This window comes from Ornithorhynchus anatinus, chromosome X2, assembly GCF_004115215.2.
Source record: "Ornithorhynchus anatinus isolate Pmale09 chromosome X2, mOrnAna1.pri.v4, whole genome shotgun sequence".
In the NCBI taxonomy this organism is placed as follows: Eukaryota; Metazoa; Chordata; class Mammalia; order Monotremata; family Ornithorhynchidae; genus Ornithorhynchus; species Ornithorhynchus anatinus.
Genome location: NC_041750.1, coordinates 24,746,988 through 24,771,958, shown reverse-complemented (window position 1 = coordinate 24,771,958; position 24,971 = coordinate 24,746,988). Strand labels below are relative to the sequence as shown.

The following is a 24,971-nucleotide window of genomic DNA, read 5'->3' as shown; positions in this document are numbered from 1 at the left end:
TCACTCATTGAAAATTCTCTCCTGGTGGGTTCTCCCGGAACAGGTCGCGACCGTGAACTCTGGCTGCCTCCCGGAAAAGGAACTTGAGACGAACTATCCCGGACTCCCTTTACTTGTGGCCCCCAGGTCAGCGTGGACCCCGACGCCCCCAGGTTTCCGGAGCCAAAGGTCAGGAACAGCCTCGGGGTCGGGGAAGACCCGATGCATTTTGCAGCAGAGAGAGGCGAAGCCGAGCTGTCTTGGAAGTTTAGAATTTCAGTAAAGAGAGCGGGCCAGGGCGTTTGGTGAAATACACCGACCCCTTGCGTCATCATCAGAATAATAATCGTGGTACTTGTTAAGCGCTATGTGTCGGGCACCGTTCTAAGATACGAGATAATCGGGTTGGGCACGGTCCCCGTCCCACTTAGGGCTCACGGTCTTCATCCCCATTTTTACCGAGGAGGGAACTGAGGTACAGGGAAGTGAAGTGACTTGACCGAAGTCACCCAGGAGACAAGTCGTGGATCCGAGATTCGTACCCAGGTCCCAGGCCCAGGCACCGTCCACTAGGCCGTCAGAGGCATCCTCCCGTGGATCTTGCACTGCGCTATCGGGTATTAGTCCCAGGTGGCAGTGAGATTCTTTTCCCTCGATTCTCAGATCTCTTTGGAGTAGTTAGGCCCGTTCCAGTTCTTCATTCCATTTGGTGGGCCAAACCTGGCATTTGACCCCGGTGCTGTGTCCAGGGGGCCCTTTAAGAGGTGACTCCAGTCTGCCCTATTATAAAGCTCACTCTCTATTAATAGAGTGCCTCCCCCGCGGGCGGAGCACTCTACCAACCGCTTGGGAGAGTACAGTGGGGTTAATGGACAAGTTTCCCTGCCCTTGTGGACTGGCAATCTAGTGGGGGAGATGGACGCAAAAATCAATTCTAGCTCGATGCAAGTTCTAGAGTGTAAATATAGGTTTGTAAGTGGTGTTGGTAGCGTTCTTAGGTGGCGCAGAAGTGCTGAAATGGCAGTTGGGGAGGGCACAAGATGGAGAGATTGGATATCGATCGGGAAAGGCATTGCGAAGCCAGGATTGATCCTTGCGAAAAAGAGATGGGGCAGTGAAGCGGCATGGCATGGTGGATGGAGCACGGGCCTGGGAGGCAGAAGGTCATAGGTTCTAATCCCCGCTCCATCGCTTGTGTGGCCTTGGGCAAGTCACTTCACTTCTCTGTGCCTCAGTTATCTCATCCATAAAAGGGGGATTAAGATCGTGAGTCTCAAGTGGGACAGGAACTGTGCCCGACATGATGTGCTTCTGTCTGCCCCGGCACTTAGCAAATAGCACTATTAATGTTATTATTATTATTATTCCACGATTAGAAGCAGTGTGGCCTAGTGGAAAGAGCACAGGCCCGGGAGTCAGCGGACCTGAGTTCTAATTCCAACTCTTCCATTTGCCTGCTGTGTGACCCGGGGCAAGTCACTTAACCCTCTCAGTGCCTCAGTTCCCCAAATGGGGATTTAATCCCCATCCTCCCTCCTACTTCGACAGCGAGCCCCATATGGGACGAGGGCATTGGTCCGAACTGATTAACCTGTATCTACCGCAGAACCAAGCACAGTGCTTGGTTCAGAGTAAGCGTTTAAGAAAGAACACAGTGCTGATTATGATTATTGGGTCAGGGGTGAGTCCACCAGCTTCCAGGTGGCAGGGTCTCCGCTGCGGTCCTTGGCGGGGGAGTTGGGGGGAGGTCAGTGCCATCCAGTCCCCGACCACCGGTACTGTCCCTTGGCTGAGCGTGGCTCCAGACGGCTGAGGCCTCGGCGACGCAGAGCACTGAGTGAGGAGGTCAGAAAGAGTTCCCATCCCTCCCCCCCGACCCCCAAAATCCACCAGACCTCAGCCAGCCCTCCTCCTCTTGCCCCCCTCAAAGCCTCCTCCTCTCCTCCAACCCGCCTCTCTCGACTGCTTCCCAACGTGCTGCCTCATGGACCCAACCCTTAGGTTTTATTTATACCCACCCTCTGCCCTCAGGTGATATATGTACGTGCAATTTAACGTTTCATTATTTATTCTGATTTCACTCCATAAATAGTGTCAAGTCCGTCTCCGCCGTCCGTTTAGAAACCGGTGGGGAGGGAACGTGCCTCGTGGTTCTCCTCGGCTGCCTGCGCGTTTAGGACGGTGCTCTGCATGCAGCTGACGCTCGCTCCAAACCATCGCTGCTCCTCTTACCGCCCTAGGAGGGGTCAGCTATCAAAATGGATGTTGGGGTCCGCCGGCTTTCATCTCCAGGGGCGGAGGGGAAGAGGTTTCAGAGGAAGCTGAGGTACTAGCTACTGCTCTCCCTCCTCTCGGCGGGACCCGCCTAAAGTGAAGCTGCCAGGGTGAAATCCTCGTTTCCTTTCAGGCGGGATGGGGTGTGGATTCTCCAAACGGTAGGGCGCCCTTGGGAAGGCCAGCCCTTTCTGGGCTCTCTCGGGGAGCAGCCGGTAGTGGCCTCTGGGCCCCCGGGTGTAGGAATGGGTTCCGGCGAGGGGGTTGGGATCGGAGGCTTCCCCGGCTGGCCAGGACCGTCCCTCCCCTCTGGGCCAGGCAGAAGGCCCGCCGGGAGCAGACCGGACGCTACGCACGGCCTTCTCAAGGACGGCTCCGTCCTCTCTCGCCCGAGGTGCGCGGGTTGTGCCCGGTGAAGGCGGCGGTGGCCAGAGCGGGCCGAGACTGCCCGCTTGGCCCTTCTTGTGTGGCTCCGGCAGGGAATTCTGGGAAAGGAGCCAAGGCCCCCTGCTGGGGCCGGGAGAGGAAGGGACCCGCTGCCCGGCGAGCCCCCGGGGAGGGAGTAGGACGGGGTGGGCGGGCGGAGGCGGGGGGACGGGGATGACGAGGCAGGGCCGGGCGGGTGGCGGTTAGCCGAACACGGTGTTATGCTGCTGGGTGACGCGGATGAAGGTGGCCCGGCGGGGGAGCTCCCTGAGCCTGGCCGCTCCCACGTAGGTGCAGGTGGACCGCAGGCCACCCAGGATGTCCAGGATGGTGTTCTCCACGCTGCCCCGGAACGGCACCTCCACCGTCTTGCCCTCGGAGGCCCTGCGGGTGGAGAGCGGTCAGTGCCAGGAGCCCGCCCCCAAACCCGGGACCCTTTCAGCACCTGACCTTGAGCGAGGGACTTCGCTTCTCTGGCCCTCAGTTATTTCATCTGTAAAACGGGGATTAAGATGTGGGACGGGGACTGTGTCCAACCTGATTAACTTGTCCCTACCCCAGTGCTTGACACAGTGATGAGACCTGGGACTTGAGACCCTTAGACCTCCTACTGGGGGCTACCGTTCAAGGGCGGGCTTCCCTGTTAGGTCCAGGAGCCCCTCGGACTCCTCGGCAGAGGCAGTGGCCGAAGGCCGGAGGGGAGGAGGGTCCCCGCTCTGGAGGAGGCAGCTGGGTCGGAGACCCGCCAAGCGCACTGCGGTCTGGATCAGAGCGGCGAGCGGGCTCGCCGGCCCGGAACGGCTGGCTTCAGCTGGGCCCCCTCTTCTGTACCCCGCCTCTTACTCCTAGACCGTAAGCTCGTTGCGGGCAGGGAATGTGTCCGTTTATTGTCGTAGTTTACTCTCCCAAGCACTCAGGTACGGTGCTCCGCACACAGTAAGCGCCCAATAAATACACCTGAATGACTGAAACGCTCCGCCACCCCGGCGGCCTCCCGCCCCTTGCTCCCCGAGCGGCCTCCTGACCTGTATTCGGCCACGCCGCCCGCGTGCTTCTTCATCGCCGTGTCGGAGCTCATCCCATAGAACAGCTTCACCTTGCGGCCGTTCTTCTCGATGACCTCGCCGGCGCACTCCGTGTGGCCGGAAAACATGCCCCCGAGCATGACGAAATCCGCGCCGGCACCTGCGCGGGCCGAGAGACGGTTGGGGGAGGTGGAGAGGACGAGGAGGAAGGTGGAGTTAGGACAGACTCAAGGGGCTCGGGGCCTTGGGACGAAGTTCCCGGGCCCTGCCCGCTGCCGGAGAAGCTTAGCCCCCGGCCTGCCGCGGGGACGAGGAAGCCTCGTGCCAGCCCTCGGTCAATCGAGCGTATTTATTCGGCGCTAACTGTGGGCAGCGCATTGTGCTAAGTGCTTGGGGGAGAACGGTATAACAGAGTGGGTAGGCGTGTTTCTTGCCCACCGGGAGCTGACAGTCTAGAGAGGGAGACTGATATTAATAGAAATAAACTGTGGCTATGGACGTAGATGTTATGAGGCTGAGGGAGGGGTGAATAAAGGGAGCAAATCCAAGGCAGCGAAGAGAGACCCGGCCCTCTCCCGGTTGTCTCATGTCGTCCCCCCCCCCCCCCCCCGGGCCGGGACCACAGGCACACTGGGACCCGATTTTCGGCTATCTACCCCAGCCCTGCTTAGTACAGTGCTTGGCTCATAGTAAGCACTTAAAATACCACAATTTTTATTAATAATAAGATAAATAATGGATTTATACTGTAAGCAAAAGGACATGGAATATGTCTAACACTGTCATATTGTACTCTCCCAAGCGCTCAGTACAATGCTCTGCACGCAGTAAACACTCAATAAGTATGATCGACTGAAGCCAGACACAGTCCCCGTTCTACGTGGGGCCTACAAGTCTAAGGGGGAAGGAGAGCCCCCATTTAGAGGCACAGAGAAATTAAGGGACTTGCCCGAGATCACGCAGCAAGCGAGTGGCAGAGGCAGATTCGGACCCACGTCCTCCGACTCCCAGCCCTGTGCTCTTTCCACTGGGCCACACTGCCTCTGCACGTTACGGGATCAGCGGAACTGGGGTGCAGAGGCAAGGGGAGCGAGACAAGGACAGAGACACGGAGAGAGACGGAGAGAGCAGACATGGAAGGGGGCGGTGGGAAAAGCCAGACAGGAGGAGGAGAAAACATAAAATTCCTGCAAATGTTTCCCGGGCCTCAGCTAGTTAGTCATTACAACAGATCACATTTCACACCACTAAAGCTTGGGAATAAAGAGAATGAGTCAGCATCAAAGTCTACAAACATTTCAGCCGTGAAGTGAGAACTCGGAAACCGAAAGCATCCCGCGAAGTGGCCGACCCCCCCTCAGTTCGGCCCAGAACGGGAATGTGAAAGCTCACGGAGGCCCGCTACGAGGGAAAGCAAATTGTCGCTACCTTGTCACTAGCTTCTGGTGGGCAGGCAGCACGTCTATCAATCAATCAGTGGTATTTACTGAGCGCTTCCTACCTGCGGAGTACTGTAGGAAGCGCTTGGGAGAGCACAACACATCAGAGCCAGCAGAAACGTTCCCCGCCCATAACAAGCTTACCGTCTAGAGGGGGAGATGGACATGAATAGGAATAAGTAATTTGTAATATCTGGTTTAAAGAAATAATAATAATGTTGGTATTTGTTAAGCGCTTACTATGTGCCGAGCACCGTTCTAAGCACGGGGGGAGATACAGGGTAATCAGGTTGTGCCACGTGAGGCTCACCGTTGATCCCCATTTTACAGATGAGGTAACTAAGGCACAGAGAAGTGAAGTGGCTTGCCCACAGTCACCCCGCTGACAAGTGCCGGAGCCGGGATTCGAACTCATGAGCTCTGACTCCCAAGCCCGGGCTCTTGCCCCTGAACCACGCTGCTTCCGTGGGGTTGGGGGTAGCCGAATATCAAATGTCCAAAGGTCACAGATCCAGGTGCACAGAAGACAGAGAAGGGAGAGCGAGCCGGGGGGTAAAAGGGCCTAATCGGAGAAGGTCTCTCGGAGGAGGTGTGCCCTTAATAATGTTGTGACGGTGGAGAAGGTGGTGGTCTAATATATACGGAGGGGGAAGGAGCCGCAGGCTACGGGGAGGACGTGGGGAAGAGGTCGGCGACGAGATCTTGCCGACCTCCCCGTCTTCGGCCTTTCTCCCTGAAAAGCTGCACGGGTTAGCGGACGGAGCGCGGGCCCGGGCGTCAGAAGGACTTGGGTTCTAATTCCGGCTCTGCCACTTGTCCGCCGTGGACCTGGGCGGGCAGGGAGGTGGGAGTGGAGGAGCCGAAGGCTGGGCAAGAGAAGGAGTGGGGGCCGTGTAGGCGGAGGGGCGAGGCGGAGGATGCCCTCCCGGAATCTGAGGCACAGCAATTACAATTTCCACAAATTCCAGCTCCGAGATTCCGACCACGAGACGCTGCCGCCCCCTAGCGGCCTCCCACCCCCCACCCAAGTCTAACGGGCCATTTGGGCGGAAGGATGGAGAACCAACCCCTGGGTTCTCTCCCCCTGCCTGCCCGGGGGGGGGGGGGGGGGGAGGGCTAACCCCTCCTGGCCAGCCCCCCAGTTTCAAAAATCCCAAAGAAGCAGAGAGCCGGGCTCGTCGGACGGGCGAGCCGTTGGCGGGTCCGCCCTGCTGAATCCGGCGCCCCGACCTGGCAGGCCGTGATGGGTCGGCCCTGCCCCGCCTTTTCCCGCTTCCCCTGCACCCCCCCGCCTCCGGGGAGAGGCCCGTATTGGCAACGCCTATCGGCGGCCATCCCGGGGCATCCTTCACCCGCCACCCCGAACCCTGCACCCCTCGCCCGGCGCCCCAGATCCCAAGCCCCGCACCCCACGCTTACCAAAGGCTTTGGCGACGTCTCCCGGGCAAACGCAGCCTCCATCCTGCAGGAAGGCAAGTCCGGAAGGTGAGGGAGAGAGCGAGCGGGAGGGGGCCCGTCGCTGCTTCGGTCAGTCAGCCGATCGGTCGTATTTATGGAGCGCTTACCGTGTGCACGGCACTGTACTAAGAGCTTGGGAGAATACAATATAACGGACACATTCCCTGACCGCAGCGGGCTTACAGTCTAGAGGGGGGAGACAGACGTTAATATAAATGGACAAATTACCGATATATATCCATATCCGTCCATATACAGATATATATCTATATTGTCAGGCTTTTGGCACTTGTGATCTCAGCATTCATTCATTCAATAGTATTTATTGAGCGCTTACTATGTGCAGAGCACTGTACTAAGCGCTTGGGATGAACAAGTCGGCAACAGATAGAGACGGTCCCTGCCGTTGGACGGGCTTACGGTCTAATCGGGGGGAGACGGACAGACGAGAACGATGGCACTAAACAGCGTCGAGGGGAAGAACGTCTCGTAAAAACCGATGGCGACTAAATAGAATCGAGGCGACGTACAATTCATTAACAAAATAAATAGGGTAACGAAAATATATACAGTCGAGCGGACGAGTACAGTGCTGTGGGGACGGGAAGGGAGAGGTGGAGGAGCAGAGGGAAAAGGGGAAAATGAGGCTTTAGCTGCGGAGAGGTAAAGGGGGGATGGCAGAGGGAGTAGAGGGGGACGAGGAGCTCAGTCTGGGAACGCCTCTTGGAGGAGGTGATTTTTAAGTAGGGTTTTGAAGAGGGAAAGAGAATCGGTTTGGCGGAGGTGAGGAGGGAGGGCGTTCCGGGACCGCGGGAGGACGTGACCCGGGGGTCGACGGCGGGACGGGCGAGACCGAGGGACGGCGAGGAGGTGGGCGGCGGAGGAGCGGAGCGTGCGGGGTGGGCGGTAGAAAGAGAGAAGGGAGGAGAGGTAGGAAGGGGCGAGGTGACGGAGAGCCTCGAAGCCTAGAGTGAGGAGTTTTTGTTTGGAGCGGAGGTCGACAGGCAACCGCTGGAGTTGTTTAAGAAGGGGAGTGACACGCCCAGATCGTTTCTGCGGGAAGATGAGCCAGGCAGCGGAGGGAAGAATAGACCGGAGCGGGGCGAGAGAGGAGGAAGGGAGGTCAGAGAGAAGGCCGACACAGTAGTCTAGCCGGGATATAACGAGAGCCCGTAGCAGTAAGGTAGCCGTTTGGGTGGAGAGGAAAGGGCGGATCTTGGCGATATCGTAGAGGTGGAACCGGCAGGTCTCGGTAACGGATAGGATGTGTGGGGTGAACGAGAGGGACGAGTCAAGGATGACACCGAGATTGCGGGCCTGCGGGACGGGAAGGATGGTCGTGCCATCCACGGTGATAGAGAAGTCTGGGAGAGGACCGGGTTCGGGAGGGAAGATGAGGAGCTCAGTCTCGCTCATGTTGAGTTTTAGGTGGCGGGCCGACATCCGGGTGGAGACGTCCCGGAGGCGGGAGGAGATGCGAGCCTGAAGGGGAGGGGGAGAGGACAGGGGCGGAGATGTAGATCTGCGTGTCATCTGCGTAGAGATGGCAGTCGAAGCCGTGAGAGCGGATGAGTCCACCGAGGGAGTGAGTGTAAATGGAGAACAGAAGAGGGCCGAGAACTGACCCTTGAGGAACTCCGACAGTTAAAGGATGGGAGGGGGAGGAGGCTCCGGCGTAGGAGACCGAGAATGATCGGCCAGAGAGGTAAGAGGAGAACCGGGAGAGGACGGAGTCCGTGAAGCCAAGGTGAGATAAGGTACGGAGGAGGAGGGGATGGTCGACAGTGTCAAAGGCAGCAGAGAGGTCAAGGAGGATCAGGATGGAGTAGGAGCCATTGGATTTGGCAAGGAGGAGGTCACGGGTGACCTTAGAGAGAGCAGTCTCGGTAGAGTGGAGGGGACGGAAGCCAGATCGGAGGGGGTCTGGGAGAGAATGGGAGTTAAGGAATTCTAGGCATCGATTGTAGACGACTCGTTCTAGCATTTTGGAAAGGAAGGGTAGTAGGGAGATAGGACGACAACTGGAGGGGGAAGTGGGGTCAAGAGCGGGTTTTTTTTAGGATGGGGGAGACGTGGGCATGTTTGAAGGCAGAGGGGAAGGAGCCCTTGGAGATTGAGTGGTTAAAAATAGAAGTTAAGGAAGGGAGGAGGGCAGGGGCGACGGTTTTAAGAAGGTGAGAGGGAATGGGGTCCGAGGCGCAGGTGGAGGGGGTGGCACTTGCGAGGAGGGAGGAGATCTCCTCTGAGGATACTGCAGGGAAGGATGGGAAAGTAGGGGAGGGGGTCGGTGGGGGGGAGGGGAGAGGCGGAGGGGTGACTTTGGGGAGCTCAGACCTGATCGTGTTGATTTTCGTGAGGAAATAGGTGGCCAGATCATTGGGGGTGAGAGATGGGGGAGGGGGAGGAACAGGGGGCCTAAGGAGAGAGTTAAAGGTCCGGAACAATCGGCGGGGGTGACGGGCATGGGTGTCGATGAGGGAGGAGAAGAAGCTTTGCCCGGCGGAGGACTGGGCAGGGGGCTTCACACCTTCCTTGTGTCAGCTATGAGGATCGAGAGGTGGAGAAGGCAAGGTGAAGAGCTCTTTGCTTCCGGAGAATGTTCCCAACTGCCTACCCCACTGCTTAGCCCCTACTAGACTGTAAGCTCACTGTGGGCAGGGAACGTGTCTACCAACTCTGTTCTACTGGACTCTCCCAAGCGCTTAGTACAGTACCCTGCGCATAGCAAGCGCTCAACAAATACCACATTGATGGAGTAAAGCCCACTGGAGATTGACTGAAACTACTAAGTGGTCCCTCTGTGTTCCCCAAACTCTAGGGCCTCTATTAAGTAAATCGGGACACGCTTCAGGATATGGAGACATCACGGACGGTGCCCACAGCCAATCGATCGATCGGTGGTATTTATTAAGCGCTTACGGTGTGCAGAGCACTGAACTTAGCGCTTGGGAGAGTCCAATAGGACTGAGTCGGTAGACACGTTCCCTGCCCCAGGGAGCTTCCGGTCTTGTTTGGCCTCCGTCTACCTCTCCCGGCCTCCGGACAGGGGGACGGCCACCCCTGGGAGCCTCAGGGTCAGGGGCTGCTGCTTGGCCCCCCTTCTCCGGGCCCGGGGCTGGGACCCCAGGGGCTCTCGGGCAGGGGAGAAGCGAGAGGCCTGAGCTACCAGCCTCCCCCCCCCGGGGACGGAGTGGCCGGCCCCGGTGGTCAGTCGGACGGACGGGGAGACGGAAGGGCAGACTCACCGAAATGATGTGGCCCTTGAGGCCGTGGGCGGAGTCGGCGCACTCGATCACAGCGCTGAACTGAGGGTAGCCCACGCCAGTCTTGTGGCGGGTGGTGCACACGGAACCTGGGAGGGACACAGAACACACATGGGGGGGAAGGCGGGCGAGAAAAGTTGTTACTCCTTCCACCCAGACATCACATGTATCTCCTACCCCCATCCTGCCCTCACAGACACCAAGTGCCGGCACACAAGCACAGACGCACAAAAACACAAATACACACACACAGAATAATGCTCCCCTCCCACCAAGCCTACAGTCGGAGGGAAAGGAGAGTTGATCCGGAGGGATAGTACTCTCCCGCCAATGATCTCATTTTCTATATCCTCCCTCCCCGATCCCTGTAGGGTAGGGACGGATAGGTGTGGTTAGCCCCAATTTACAGATGAGGAAACTGAGGCCCAGACAGGTTAAGTGACTTGCCCAAAGTCGCCCAGCAAGCCAGTGGTGCGGCTGTTCTGTTTTTGTGGTATTCATTAAGCATTTTGTATGTACCAGGCACTGTACTAAGCACTGGGGTAGATACAAGATCAGGGTGGACCCAGTACCTGTCCCCATTTTACAGATGAAGTAACAGGCATATAGAAGTTAAGTGACTTGCCCAAGGTCACACGGCAGAAGAGTGGTGGGGCCAGAATTAGGACCTAGGTCCTTCTGATTCCCAGGCCCGTGCTCTATCCACTAGGCCATGCTGCTTCTGCTTCCTTATCAGTGGGACCACAGCCTGTAGGAGCGGCCTCGACCAGCTCATTCATAGAACATTTTTTTTTTAATATTTTTTGAGCACTTACTATATGCCAGGCACTGTACTAAGCACCGGGGTCGATTTAAACTAGTCAGACCGGAGACGGTCCATGTCCCACATAGGGTTCACAGTCTTCATCCCCATTTTTCAGATGAGGGAAGTGAGGTCCAGAGAAGTTCAGTGACTTGGCCAAGTTCACACAGCAGACAAGTGACAGAGCCGGGATTAGAACCCAAGTCCTTCCGATTCCCGGGCCTGTACCTTATCCACTAAGCCATGCTCCTTCTCAACTTTCTCTCCCTGAGTCTCTCTGCCTCGTCGATTGGGCTTACCTGGTCCAATTCCCACTTTGATGATGTCAGCTCCAGACAGAATGAGTTCCTCGACCATCTCTCCTGTCACCACATTACCTGCCTGAGAGAGATGGGGAGAAAGAGAGGGAGAGAGAGAGATGGAGGAAGAGCCAGAGAGAGATGGCAAGAGACGGAGGGAAGTAGGGAGAGAGAAAAGAGAAAGAGATGGAGGGAGAAACAGAGAGAGATGGCAAGAGATGGAGAGACATAGGGAGAGAAAAAAGAGAAGCCCAATCAATCCCAGAAGTCCACAGACTATTTAAAACCGCCCTCCCTCTGCACAAGTGCCACTAGGAGCTTAGTCTGACAAAGATTTGCCTACCCCTCGGGGTGGAGCTAGTCTGCCCCGTTAGCTAAGGGGATTCACTACGAAGAAGCGCTCACCTAGTAGTGGTAGTCTTTTTTAAGCACTTACTGTGTGCGGAGCATCATACTAAACGTGGGGAAAGAATGCACAGGTGGGAATTAGACACGATCCCTGTCCCTCTGGGGGTGCTGTACCACAATGTTTCAAGATGTGTGTGTCATATTATCCCTCCGCGCCTCCAATCTATACTTGCTGCTTCATGGATCATCTTCTTGAAGGATCACCCACACTAGATTGTCTGCTCCCCAAGGGCTAGGGTGGTGTCTACCAATTCTAATTTTCGCTCTCCTCACCACCAACCCAACACCTCCAGAGACTCCCTCCCGCTCCATGCATTACAGATCACCACTCTCCCTACCTTCAAAACCCTATTAAAAATCCCAATCTCCTCCAAGAAGCCCTCCCTGAATAAACCCTCTCTTTCCCTATTCTCTCCCCCTTCTGCATCGACTATGCCCCTTGGATCTGTACCCTTTAAGCACTGGATAACCACCCCGTCCTCAGTATTTGCGTATGTATCCATAATTTATTTTAATGTTCTCTCTCCTTCTCCAGACTGTAAGCTCCCTTTGGGCAGGGAACACGTCCACCAAATCTGATGTCCTCTCCTAAGCGCTTAAGACGGTCCTTGGCGTGCGCTAAATGCTCAGTAGACGCCATGATCGATCGATCGCTCTGCCCACCGTACGGATTCGAAGAATACCACCGGTCGAATGATCGATCGATCGCTCGACTCACATCTTGCCATTCCTCAAAAACCCCCAACCCCTGCCCGTCCAGGTCAAACAAAACCTCCCCATTACTGGGTTTAAGCCTCTCCATCCACGGATCTACTCACTGTACTTGGATCTCGCCTATCTCGCCGCCGACCCCTCTCCCGCATCCTGCCTCTGGCCTGGAGCGCCCTCCCTCCTTATATCCAAAAGACAGTTACTGTTCCCCCTTCAAAGCCCTATTGAAGGCCCATCTCCTCCAAGAGGCCTTCTCTGACTAAGCCCTTCTTTTGTCTTCTCCCACTCCCTTCTGCGTCGCCCTGGCTCCCTTTATTCATCCCCTCTCCCAGGACAGCACAGCACAAGAAAGAGCTACTCGATATAACCAGTTCTATCTGCAGCGGACTTGCCGCCGTGGAGTGACGCGGTAGAATAGTAGTTTCCGGAGGAGGCTGGGTTGGAGATGGGCAGCCTGCGTGCCGAATGTGGGGAAGAGATAAGGGGGAGGGGGGAACTCGCTACCCTTTAGGGACCCTATCCGGAGGCTCGGCCGGAGCCGGTGAGATACAGCTGGCTCGTTGGGTCTGCATTCCCCCGGCTGCCTCACCAACACCCGAGCCCAGGCACAGAAGTCACAGTCGGCAGAGCCATTCCAATCCAGCTGCTTGCTTGCAGGTCTAATAATAATTCATTCAATCGGATTTATTGAGCGCTTACTGTGTGCAGGGCACTGTACTAAGCGCTTGGAAAATACAATTCAGCAACAGATAGAGACAATGCCTACCCAACTATGGGCTCACAGTCTAGAAGGGGGGAGACAGACATCAAAACAAGTAAACAGGCATCGATATAAATAAAAGGAATTATAGATATATTACAAATAATTATGGTACTTGTTAAGCTCTTACTATGCGCCAAGCACAGTTCTAAGTGATGGGTAGATACAGGTTAATCAGGCTGGACACAGTCCCCCGTCCCACATGGGGCTTATACTCTTAATCCCCATTTTACAGATGAGGTAACTGAGGCCCAGAGAAGTTAAGCGACTTGCCCGAGGTCTCACAGCAGACACGTGGTGGAGCCGGGATTAGAACACAGATCCTTATGACTCCCAAGCCTCTGCTCCATCCACTAAGCCTCCCTGCTTCTCATACCGTCTGCAGTTTCGGCCTTCTGGACTGTACTAAGCATCTGGGGGAGTACAACGGTAAAAATCTAACTAGATCTGTAGAAAGATAGATCCACTAGATTCTTTGAGGGCAGGGATCATGTCTTCCTGCTCTCTTGGCCTCTTCCCAGTGCTTAGCGGAGTGTTCAGCACAGAGTAAGCGCTCAATAAATACCAGTGATTGATAGGTCGCGTGGAAGATCCTTAGGGGCAGGGATTGATTGATTAAAAAGACAGATAACCAGTGAATAATATCAGGCACTAGAATCAGACCCCTTGATTGTCATTGATCCTATCCTGTCATCTAAGCGTCGATCTGGTCCTTGATCAACAGATGTAACATCAAAAAACCTGATAAAGCTAACAATAATAATGACAGTAATAATGGCATTTGTGAAGCACTTACTATAAGCTAAGCACTGTGCTAAGTGCTGGGGTAGACAGAATACACATCTGGCACAGTCCCCATCCTTCTGTCTAAGAGGGAGGACAGATGAGGAAACCGAGGCACAGATGGATTAAGCGACTTGCCTAAGGTCACACAGAATACTCACTCCACGATTATAGGATATTTTCCAACCGCAAGGTGTTAGCCAATAAATGCTGTGGATCAGGCATTTGGGTTCCCATCTGCAGACATGAAAAGAGATTCACGTGCGTACGTGTGTGCAGGCACGGGCACCGCCGTGTGCATGTGTGCACGCGGGCACGCTGGCAGACACGTACAGAGATACACTCAGAGGTTAGAAATGAAATCGGGGCAAGGCTGAAGAGAAAACTGAGGGGAATAAAGGAAGCGCAGTTTGCAGCAGAAAACTGGGCCAGATCTTAGAGAATCTGGGCTGCGGGTGAGGAGGAGATGAGCATGTATGTCCACATGGAGATTAGCAAGCCGGCTTTATCGCAGAAGCAAAGTCCCTAGTGGGCTGAGCAGATAGAGGCTTACCAGGAATGCAGAGCACACGCAGAGAAGCAGAAAGAGCACAGGCCTGCGGGCCAGAGGACTACGGCCCTGTCCCACATAGGATTCACAGTCTTAATCCCCAAGGTAGTTGGAGCCCAAAGAAGTTAAGTGACTTGCCCGAGGTCAAAGAGCAGACAGGTGCCCGAGCGGGGATTAGAACCCAGGTCCTCTGACTCCCCTCCCTCCTAGTAACAAAGAAGACCAGACGGACTGACCGGGGAAGAGTCTGGCCATTTTCCTGCACGTTTCCTTCTTCCACTGCCCGCTAATTTAGCCCTACCCTGGATTGAGAATCCATTTTTTAAAGAAGGTATCTGTTAAGTGCTTACTGTGTGCCAGGCGCTGTACTAAGCGCTGTGGTAGGTACAAGTTAATCAGGTTGGCCACAGTCCATGTCCCACATGGGGCTCACGATGTTAATCCCCATTTTACAGATGAGGTAACCGAGGCCAAGAGAAGCGAAGTGATTTGCCCTGTGACCCCAACTCCTCCAGATCACAAGGTTCTAGGGGCTGGAGGGAGAGCTTCCTCACCCGCTCCAAGAAATCCAGGCCTCAGCTACATTAATAGATCCGAATCAACCCGGGATTCTTCGTCCCTGCAAAGCAACCTCCAGCCCTGTGAACTCAAACTTCTCTGAGACCGAGGCCAGGATAAGGACGCAGAAGAGGGTGGGTTTTCCCTAAAGGAGCAGGGAGACAGGCCAGAGCCTTAGACTGCCTGCTTGGAGCATCTGACATTCGCCAAGAATTTTTCAAGTGCCACTTTGGTATTCTTTTGAGTATCGTCATCATCCTCCCCATCGTATTTAGCACTGATGGACTCGTTCATCTTCGGGAAACCTGATCATCGTGAGAGAGTTTATCTCACCACATCCCAAGGGCTCTACGAGAAGTTGCCCTGCACAGCGTCTTTACAACTTGTTTTTTTTTTAAAGAATGCAGGACTCTCTGATCCGCCCCAGTGAATCACAGCTGACTGGGATCAGCACAGACAATGAAGGATTAGGAAGAGGGGAAGGTTGTCTGTGTATTGCTAGGAAACCAAACAGGAAAAAGAAGTCACTGTGCTGGCTGGCCAGAATGCTTGGACCATTGGTTGCTGGGGGCTACTCAAAGGATCCAACTTCACGTTCCCACTCCCATCCCTTAGCATAACCTGCTGGATCCGAGCTGGCAAGAGAGTTTTGTCCTTCAGTGCTCTAATAATAATAATAATAATGTTGGTATTTGTTAAGCGCTTACTCTGTGCAGAGCACTGTTCTAAGCGCTGGGGGAGATACAGGGTCATCAGGTTGTCCCACGTGAGGTTCACAGTTAATCCCCATTTTACAGGTGAGGGAACTGAGGCACAGAGAAGTTAAGTGACTTGCCCACAGTCACACAGCTGACAAGTGGTAGAGCCGGCATTCGAACCCATGACCTCTGACTCCCAAGCCCATGCTCTTTCCCCTGAGCCACGCTGCTTCTCCATGCTTCTCTACTCTCCCACGTAATAATAATAATAATGGCATCTGTTCATCCATCACTGGTATTTATTGAATCCTTACTGTGTGCACAGCACTTTACTAAGCGCTTGGGAGAGATACAATAGAGTTAGTAGATACATTCCCTGCCCACAGTGAGCTTACAAGCATTTACTACGTGCCAAGCACTGGGATTATTACAAGACGATCAATACAAGATAATCAGCTTGGACACAGTCCCTGGAGCTCATAGTCTAAGGAGAAGGGAGAACAATTATTTAAACTCCATTTTGCAGATGAGGGAGCGGAGGCACACAGAGTTTAAATGACCTAGCCAAGGTCACACAGCAGCCAAGTAGCAGAGCTGGAATCGGAACCTAAATCCTGTGCTCCTTCCACCAGACTACACTGCTCCTCCACTGCTCTTCTCCCCCACTGTTCTCGATACCCTACGACACTATCCTTCAATCAATCAGTGGTATTTATTGAGAGCTTACAGAGGACCATACTAAGTGCTTGAGAGAGTCCAGTAAAACAAAGTTCCCTGCCCACAATGAGTTTACAATCTAGAGGTGGAGACAGATGCTATATAAATCCCTGATTTATAATATATAACGTATAGATAGGTATGTAAGTGCTGTGGGGCGAATAGCAAATGTGTTCCCTTATGTTGTAACAGAAAAGCTGCACAGAAATACAGCTCTATTTGTCCCTTTTTAAAAATCGTTTTTGTTCAGCGCTTACTGTGTGTAAGCCCTGTTCTAAGTGCTGGGGTAAGTACGAGTTATTTAGGTCAGACACAGTCCCTGTCCCACATGGGGCTCACAGTCTAAATAGGAGGGAGAACAGGTAGCCCCATTTTACAGTTGAGGAAAGCGAGGCACACAGAATTCAAGTGACTTGCCCAAAGTTACACAGCAAGCAATGTGGCTGGAAATTTCCCTTTGGTGGAGCCAAGTTTTCCATGGCTGATGACAATCCTTTAGGTCCCCTCTTGCCACATACATTACCCTGAAGAACATACCCGTAGGCTCACCCTTCCGCCCCAAGGCACCTGCTCGGGACTTACCATGATGGTGTGGTTGGGGAATTTTGCCCGGACCTCTTTTACAAATGCCACAAAGTGCTCCGAATAGCCGTTGGCGACATCCAGGCAAATGTACTTTATCTGAGGGACGGCTTCCAAGATACCGCTCATCCGTTCCAGGTCACTCTGACCACTGCCGGAGCTCACAGCTACATGCTGGGCCGAGCAAAAACAAAGAGAGGTTCAAAAAATAAAGACACGACCTCAGGGTCCTCTCTCCCAACTCCAGCTTTGGGCCAAACTCTATCACTGAGAACTTCATCGCTGAAACTCCATTAAGCACAGCCCATTTTACACGGGATAGGCCATCCTGTTGGTGGAGATTTCAGTAATGCCCTCTCTACCTTTCCCAAGATCTTTTGCCCCCCCCTTCCCATTTTTCAACTGGACTCTTTTCAATGAAGTCCTTGGACAGTCATTCATTCTAGAATCATTGCAGTGGCACCTTTAATCTTTAATTTAAATCCCACACTGAGGAGGGGATCGTGCTATCCACGGTTTGGGTTAAAAGACTAAGCCACCAACTTTTCATTTTGAGAATGGGAGCATAATGATGGCAGGAATTTTAAGAGGGAGAAAGGGAAAATGAGGCCTGGGAGGGAACGGGCGTCTTTATTTATTGTTTTATTGTACTCTCCCGAACGCTTGGTATGGTGCTCTGCACACAGTAAGCGCTCAATAAATATGACTGAATGAACAAATGAATGAAAAACTAAGAATCCAGGAGACCACCATTTGGGTCTTTTCAGCCCTGATCCGACACTTTCCAGCCTTTTTCAGAAACTTGGGTCGGGCAAGTCTAACTCAGAAAACCGTGGAGGTAACTGGGGTATTTATGGTCAACACTCTAAGGAAGTTTGTCAAAATGCAGTCAGGAAGATACAGTGAGAACTCTGTTACACTTCAAAGAAGGCTCTTGGAGACAAAAGGAAGAACAAACACTAGCCGACCAGATATATCGAGTGCCTATTTTAGGAAAATGCTGGAACAGGTCCTAGTACAGCCAGTTCTGACAATGTGGGTTTTCACTGGATCCTTTGTTTGGAACACCGTTAGGGAATTAGGGACTGTTTATCTGACAATGTGAGCCTGTCTGGATACAGTGCTAGAGGAAACTGTTTATGCCTGGCATCGGACAGGGTGAGGACACAGTAGGAGTACCCAGGGGTACTTTATTTGTTGTTCTTTTCAATGGTAAAATTTTGTATCACATTGTAAATTGTCCTCATGAAAAGAACCAAGTCTCACAGAGTGAGAGGGAACTCCAGGTCTCTGCTATTTACTTATTATTTATGGTACTAAGCGCTTACTCTGTGCTCTAAGCGCTGGGGTGGCTATAAAATAATCTGGTCGGACACAGTCCCTGACTCACACAGGCCTCGCAGTCGGAGGGAGGAGGACTGAATCCCCATTTTACAGATGAGGTAACTGGGGTACAGAGAAGTGATGTGCCCAAGTTCATACAGCAAACAAGTGGCGGAGCAGGGATTAGAACCCAGGTCCTCTGGCTCCCAAGCCCTTGCTCTTTCCGCTAGGCTACACTGCTTCCCTAGTGTATTCTCATTTTACTAGTTCAGAACAATACACAATTAAAATGGATCATATTGGTGCATATGACCGTATACTCCTATAGGTGTCTGTCTGGGAACATATTTGAGCTCAGATTAACCTTTCGTTCCTGCTATCCCATTTGCCTAATCTCTGCCTCTGTCTCTTTAAGTATGAGCTGAAAGTAAAATCCTTCTCTGGGCTATGATCCCCGCCTAGATGCTCCTAGGGTCAATTCACAGATAAATACAGCTTTCTTAAACCACGGTGTAGAGTTAACACTTCTTAATAATAATAATAATAGTAATTGTGGTATTTGTTAAGTGCTTACTATTTGTCAAGCACTGTTCTGAGCGCTGGGGTAGATACAAGGTCATCAGGTCCGACATGGGGCTTATATCATAAGTAGGAGTGAGAACAGGTATTCAATCTCCATTTTACAGTTGAGGGAACTGAGGCACAGAGAAGTGAAGTGGCTTGCCTGAGGTCAAACAGCAGGCAAAATGGCAGAGGTGGGATTAGAACCCAGGTCCTTTTCCAGCTTTGTTCTCCCTACAGGTGCCCCTCCACCCGCCCCCCCCCACCCCAACACACACACTCTCTCTCTCAGTGAGGCCCAGCTGATCCCAGAGAGATGCATAAAGGAACAAGGGATTCACTGGAACCCAACTTTGTTGTCACAGTGGTTAGCCCTCCCACCCTACAAACAAATCCCCTTAAATCTCCCAAATGATCCCTTCTCAATACACCGTATTCACTCCCCACCCTCCCGAGTCCACTCGGAGCCACCGGCTCTCACCGCAGGCTGGGATGGGACCCACCTCCAAACATTCTGGATGATCGCTGGCAAAGGCCTTCCAGTCTTCCAGAGAGTAATGTTTATGAATCGCGGTGAACATGGCATGCTAGGAAATAAACGATACGATTAGGGTGGGAACCATCGGCCTACTTTTTCTGCAGCGGGTATTAACAAATAACAGCACAGCGCCAGGTCTTTCTGAGGTTCCTGTTCAACTTTCTGGAAAAGGCTTTAGGCACGAAAGAGCCATTCGCCGGGGTGGTCGATTGGTCTAGGAGGCGGACAGTGCTGTGCATTGAGCAAAAAAGGCAGGGACTCTTCCAAATGCCAGTCTAGCCATCTTTTCCTTCTCCTTCTGCAACAATAGCTACTCTGCGGGGTGGTTGTTGGGTGGAACTACATTACTAGTCTGTCTCAGAAGTTCCCCATCAGATAATCATCATCATCGGGTTTACTAAATACCAAGCTCAGCGGTAAATAAGATAATCAAAGCACACAGTTCCTAGCCCACTTGGGGATCCAATCTAAGAGGTAGGTAGAGAAGATGTTCCCATTTTACAGAGGAGGAAACTGGCTCAGAGAGGAAAAGTGATTTGCCTAAGGTCACACAGCAGGCTGAGGTGGGATTAGAACCCAGGACTCCTGGTTTCCCAGTCCCATGTTTTTTGCCACTAAGCGACACTGCCCCAAATGCTATGATTCCAAAGTCCATGCCATGTCATTACCACTGTTGCCCTAAACATTTATATTGATAGGAGGTCAAGGGAGGGCTGGACAAAAAGGAGATTCATTCATTCATTCAATTATATTTATTGAGTGCTTACTGTGCGCAAAGCACTGTACTAAGCACGTGGGAGAGTATAATATAACAATAAACGGCACATTCCCTGTCCACAATGAGCTTACAGTCTAGAGGTAAATTGGGAAGAAACAGAAACTGATCTACGAACTTCCCCGACAAATGTAAATGGGCAGGGAACACGTGTCATGACTCTTTTGTACTCACCCAAGTGCTTAGTTCAATGTGTTGCGTCCAGTGCAACAAGCAAGGGATGAGAGGAGTCTTGGGCCAACCTCTGACTTGCTGTCCCCACCGGCTTTCTTTATTTCACTCGTCCCATCGGTGGCACAATCAGCCCGGGGAGAATGCCTCGTTAATAACACTGAACGTGTTCGAAACCCCGTGCTACGGGCTGGGACTGATACGATCGGATCAGATGCGGTCCCTGTCCCACATGGGACTCACAGTCAAAGGGAGAGGGAGAACGGGCATTTATCCCCATTTTTACAGCTGAGGAAATGGAGGCACAGAAAGGTTAAGTGATTTGCCCAAGGTCACACAGAAGGCAAGTGGCAGGGCCCAGATTAGAACCCAGGTTTTCTGACTCCCAGTCCTGTGCTCTTTCCCCTAGGCCATGTGTGTGCCCTCCCCCCCCCCCCCCACACACACAAACACACATATGCATCCAAACGCACACTTACATGTGTCATCATTGCTGCCATCTCAAATGTGCCAACCGTGTCCATGTTTGCCACGATGATGGGGATCCCTTTGTAAGTCTGCTTGGAGTTGCGAAACGTGTAGCTACACTCCAAATCCACCTGTGTGGGGACAGCAAAACATACCGGTCAGTGCTCTCAGGCCCCTCGACAGGATTCGGGGGAGGACTCACGAGCCTAGGCGATGCAGAAGGGAGGGAGAATACAGTGGGGAGCGAAGTGGTTAGTCAGGGAAGACTTCCTGGAGAAGATGTGATTTTAGTAGGACTCTGAAGAAGGTTCTACACCGCCGCTAGCTCACCCAAGGGCTTAAACCTCACCTGAGGCTTTCTGATTCCAACCTCTCCAACTGACCATGCAAATAGGCGGCACCGCCTGAGAGGAAGCTCAAAGGACTGGGAGTCAACACCCCAGGGCTCTGATCCCAACTCCCCCCATCCCTAGCCTGCTGCTGCGTTTTGGGCAGGTCACTTGACATCTCTGGACCTCAGTTTCCACACCCGAAAAATGGGGCTGACACCCGGTCTCCCTCCTTCTTAAACTGCGAGCCCAAGCGACGCAGGGGGGATTGATCCGATTCCCTTTTATCTGCCCCAAGGCTTAGCACGGGGCTTTGGCCCATAGTTAGTGCTTCATAAATATCATAATTAGTGTGGAGGCGGCACATCAGGGCAGCCCCAGTCACTGCTTAAGGAGGTTGGTGTTTGTGCTGATTTTCTACGGTGGGAAGGAGAGGGCAGCCTCTTCTTGGGCTCAGGCCAGAGCTGTTTATTCCTGCCGCTTCAGAGCCCTGGGGGAGGGAGGGAGGGCGGTGTCCAATTTCTTTACCTGCACTTGCTGCTCTTTCTCAAATCCTGGCAGCCACGTGGGGTTCTTGGACTGGCTGTTCCAGAGAACTAGGTGACTCTCCCCTTTCCCCTCCAGCCGGCCATTTCCCTGCCTCCAATCCAATCTCCTTTCTCCAGACTAAACCCATCTCTTCAGGAAGTCTTCCCTGATTAATCTCTCATCTCCTCACCCTAAACCCTCCCCCACCCCCTCCCCCAAATAATAATAATAATGTTGGTATTTAAGCGCTTACTACGTGCAGAGCACTGTTCTAAGCGCTGGGGTAGATACAGGGTAATCAGATTGTCCCACGTGAGGCTCACGGTCTTAATCACAGAGAAGTTAAGTGACTTGCCCACAGTCACACAGCTGACAAGCGGCAGAGTCGGGATTCAAACCCATGACCTCTGACTCCCAAGTCCATGCTCTTTCCGCTGAGCCACGCTGCTTCCCAAATGCTACCTAGGCACTTGGATGCCCACAGCCCCTTTAGATGAGTCAGTCGTCAGCCCGCCATTGAATTCAGATCTTTAAACTCCGTTAATCCCCACAACCTCTTATTTATTTCAGGGTCTGTCTCCCTGCTTAGATAATACACTCCTTAGGGATCGTGTCTACTTCCAACAACAATAACAATTGTGGTATTTATTCAATGCTTACTTTGTGCCAAGCACTGTGCTGAGCATGGGGTAGATACGATATAAGCAGATCAGACCCAATCCCTGTTCCTCATCGTGCTCTCAGCCTAAGCCCCTGCCAGTACCTGGCAGCACATAATAAGGGTTTAACAAATATCATAAAAAGGCGTGTGGGCGGGGAGGGAGAACCTACATTGAATCGCCATTTCACAGACGAGGAAACAGAGGCACAGAGAAGTTAAGTGACTTGCACAAGTTCACGCAGCAGGCTGGTGCCAGAGCCGGGATCGGAACCTGGGTTTCCTCCCTCCCTGTCCTGTACTCTTTCCATTAGGTCGCCCCTGGTAATGTCGTACTCTCCCAAGCGGTCTGCACACAGTTGGCACTCAGAAATTTCTCTTGAGGGATTGATGCCCACCTGTTAGTCAAAACTGCACCGTGATTTCCTGTTTGGGCAAATTGAAAGCACAATGTATAGCTCCTCCAAGCCTCACAGCTTTCTTCCCCACTCTCCTAGGCCCTTGCCCAGTCTGACCAGCAGTGTGGCTTACTGGATAGAGTACAGCCCTAGGAGTTGGAAGGACCTGGATTCTAATCCGGACTCTGCCACTTGTCTGCTGCGTGACCTCGGGCAAGTCACTTCTCGGTGCCTCAGGTACCTCATCTATAAAATGGGAATTAAAACTGTGATCCCCTTGGGGGACGGGGACTGTGTCCAACCTGATTAGTGTGAATCTACCCCAGCACTTAGATCAGTGCTTGCCACACAGTAAGTGCTGAACAAATACCATAGTTATTATTATCATCAAACTGCAGGCACCTGCCGGCCCAACCGGCAAGGTCACTAACTCCTTGAAGAACTCTGAAGTTTACCGAGACAGACTTAGAGTCTGAGTCCTTCTTCCTTCCAAAACTATTACCTGGGTGGTCATTGCAGCCTACCCCCTGCTCAAAGGCAGCCGTGGCAGAGGGGATATTTATTTCCATTTTCTCTCCCCCCGGCTCTTTGTGGGGAAAGAAAAAAATCTCCATCGAGTCCAAACCGATCTGGCTGTATCCACCCCAGTGCTCAGTACAGTGCCTGGCAGATAGTAAGCGCTTAAATACTGCAATTATTATTACTCTTATTAGGAGGGGGAGGAAAGAAGGAGGGAAGTTAGAGGAAGAGGTAGGAGAGGAGGAGGGAAAAGGTAGGGAGGAGGAGGGAAGAAGGAGGGAAGGAAAAAGTGGGGGGGGGAGGAAGAGGAAGGGGTAGGAGAGGAGGAGGAAGAAGGAGGGAAGGGAGAAGAGGAGGAGGAAAGGAGGGAAGGGAAAGGAGGAGAAAAGAAGGAGGGGAGAAAGGAAGAGGTAGGAGAGGGAAGAAGGAATAACGAGGGAAGAAAGAGGTAGAAGAGGAGGGAAGAAGGAGGGAAGGGAGAAGAAGGGAAGGGAGAAGAGGAAAGAAGGAGGGGAGAAAGGAAGAGGTAGGAGAGGAGGAGGGGAAGAAGGAAGAACGAGGGAAGAAAGAAGTAGAAGAGGAGGGAAGGGAGAGGAGAAGGAAAGAAGGGGGAGAAAGGAAGAGGTGGGAGAGGAGGGGGGAAGAAGGAGGGAGGGAAGAAGGAGGGAAGGATGAAGAGGTAGGAGAGGAGGAGGAGGAGGCAGAAGGCAGCTGAGGGAGGGAAGGCAAGGTGCTATGCGGAAGACGGGGAGGAAGAGGTTAGGGGGAAAGAGAGGGAAGAGGGCTCTGGGGGAAGCGGCAAGGTCACAGGCATCAAACCAAGGGACGGCAACAGCACCTCGGCCCGGCTTTTGAGGCTGCTCCTTTTGGGTCTGAGCAGGACGTCTTTAAAGTCCAGTTTGAGATCGGTCTCTATGCGGGGCATGGCGCCGGCAAGGGAAAAGAAAAGGAAAAGGGAAAGGGAAAGGGGACGGGGGCGCTTCTCTCCCTCCGGCGGCTGCTGCTCCCCTGCTCTCTCCGCCGGTGCTCCCGGTGCTCCCGCCGAGGACCTGCAGCCCAGCTGAGCCCGGCCCGCACCGGCCCTAGGCAAGGAGGGCTGCGGCTGCAGCGGTTGCAGCGGATGCAGCGGTTGCAACTCCCTCCCCTCCGGACCCCGGGCCTGGAGCCAGGACGCTGCAGAGGGGACTCGATCCGGAATCTCCGAGCTTGGGGAAGGAGGAGGGAGAGGGAGGAGGAGGAAGAGGGAGAGGAGGGGGTGGAGGAAGAGGAGGGGTGGAAAGAGAGGAGGAGGAATGAAAGAAGAGGGTGGAGGAAGAGGAGGGGGTGGGGGAAGAGGAAGGGGTGGAGAAAAAGCAGGGGGAGGAGAGAGGAGGGGGTGGGGGAAGAGGAGAGGGTGGAGAAAAAGCAGGGGGAGGAGAGAGGAGGGAGTGGAGAGAGAGAGAAGGGGGTGGAGGAAGAGGAGGAGGTGGAGGAAGAGGAGAGGATGGAGAAAAAGGGGGAGGAGAGAGGAGGGAGTGGAGAGAAGAGGGGGTGGAGAGAGAGGAGGGGATGGAGATGAGAGGAGGGGATGGAGATGAGAGGAGGGGGTGGAGAGAGAGGAGGGGGTGGAAAAAAAAGGAGGAGATGGAGGTGGGGAGAGGCGGGGTTTGGGGGAAGAGGAGGGGGTTGGAGGGAGAGGGTCGGAAGGAGAGGAGGGGGAGATTTTTGCCTCTAGGCCAAGCTGGGCAACTCGAAGGACAAACCAAGGGTAGACTCCCATAAACACACACCCCCCAGCCAGACACCTAAAACAGATACACGGAGACAGACAACACGTTTACATCCAGACACACACCAACACACTCTTTCCCCTACAGAGGCTCACTCGCATTCAGGGATGCTCACACTCTTTGCCGCAAAGATTCGCACTCCCACTCCCTGGAACACGCATAAACAAACATTCAGTCGCTCACCAAGAGGCACACGCCCCAA

General features: G+C 53.4%; 1 protein-coding gene across 3 annotated transcripts; it reads right to left on the bottom strand.

The window, feature by feature from the left end:
• Nucleotides 1-2,029: 2,029 nt before the first annotated feature.
• Nucleotides 2,030-24,272, bottom strand: GMPR (guanosine monophosphate reductase). Of its 3 annotated transcripts, none has more exons than XM_029053206.2 (9): nucleotides 23,839-24,272; nucleotides 20,580-20,699; nucleotides 19,120-19,203; nucleotides 16,733-16,906; nucleotides 10,966-11,047; nucleotides 9,847-9,953; nucleotides 6,563-6,605; nucleotides 3,705-3,864; nucleotides 2,030-3,063 (listed from the first exon to the last, which is right to left on the bottom strand). In XM_029053206.2, the coding sequence occupies exons 1-9, from the start codon at nucleotides 23,923-23,925 to the stop codon at nucleotides 2,883-2,885; spliced, it is 1,038 nt and encodes a 345-aa protein (XP_028909039.1). In that variant the 5' UTR covers nucleotides 23,926-24,272; the 3' UTR covers nucleotides 2,030-2,882. The 3 variants fall into 3 exon arrangements, with proteins under 3 accessions (XP_028909039.1, XP_028909041.1, XP_028909042.1); XM_029053208.2 differs by lacking the exon at nucleotides 23,839-24,272 and adding an exon at nucleotides 22,984-23,164; XM_029053209.1 differs by lacking the exon at nucleotides 23,839-24,272 and adding an exon at nucleotides 21,426-21,558.
• Nucleotides 24,273-24,971: the final 699 nt, after the last annotated feature.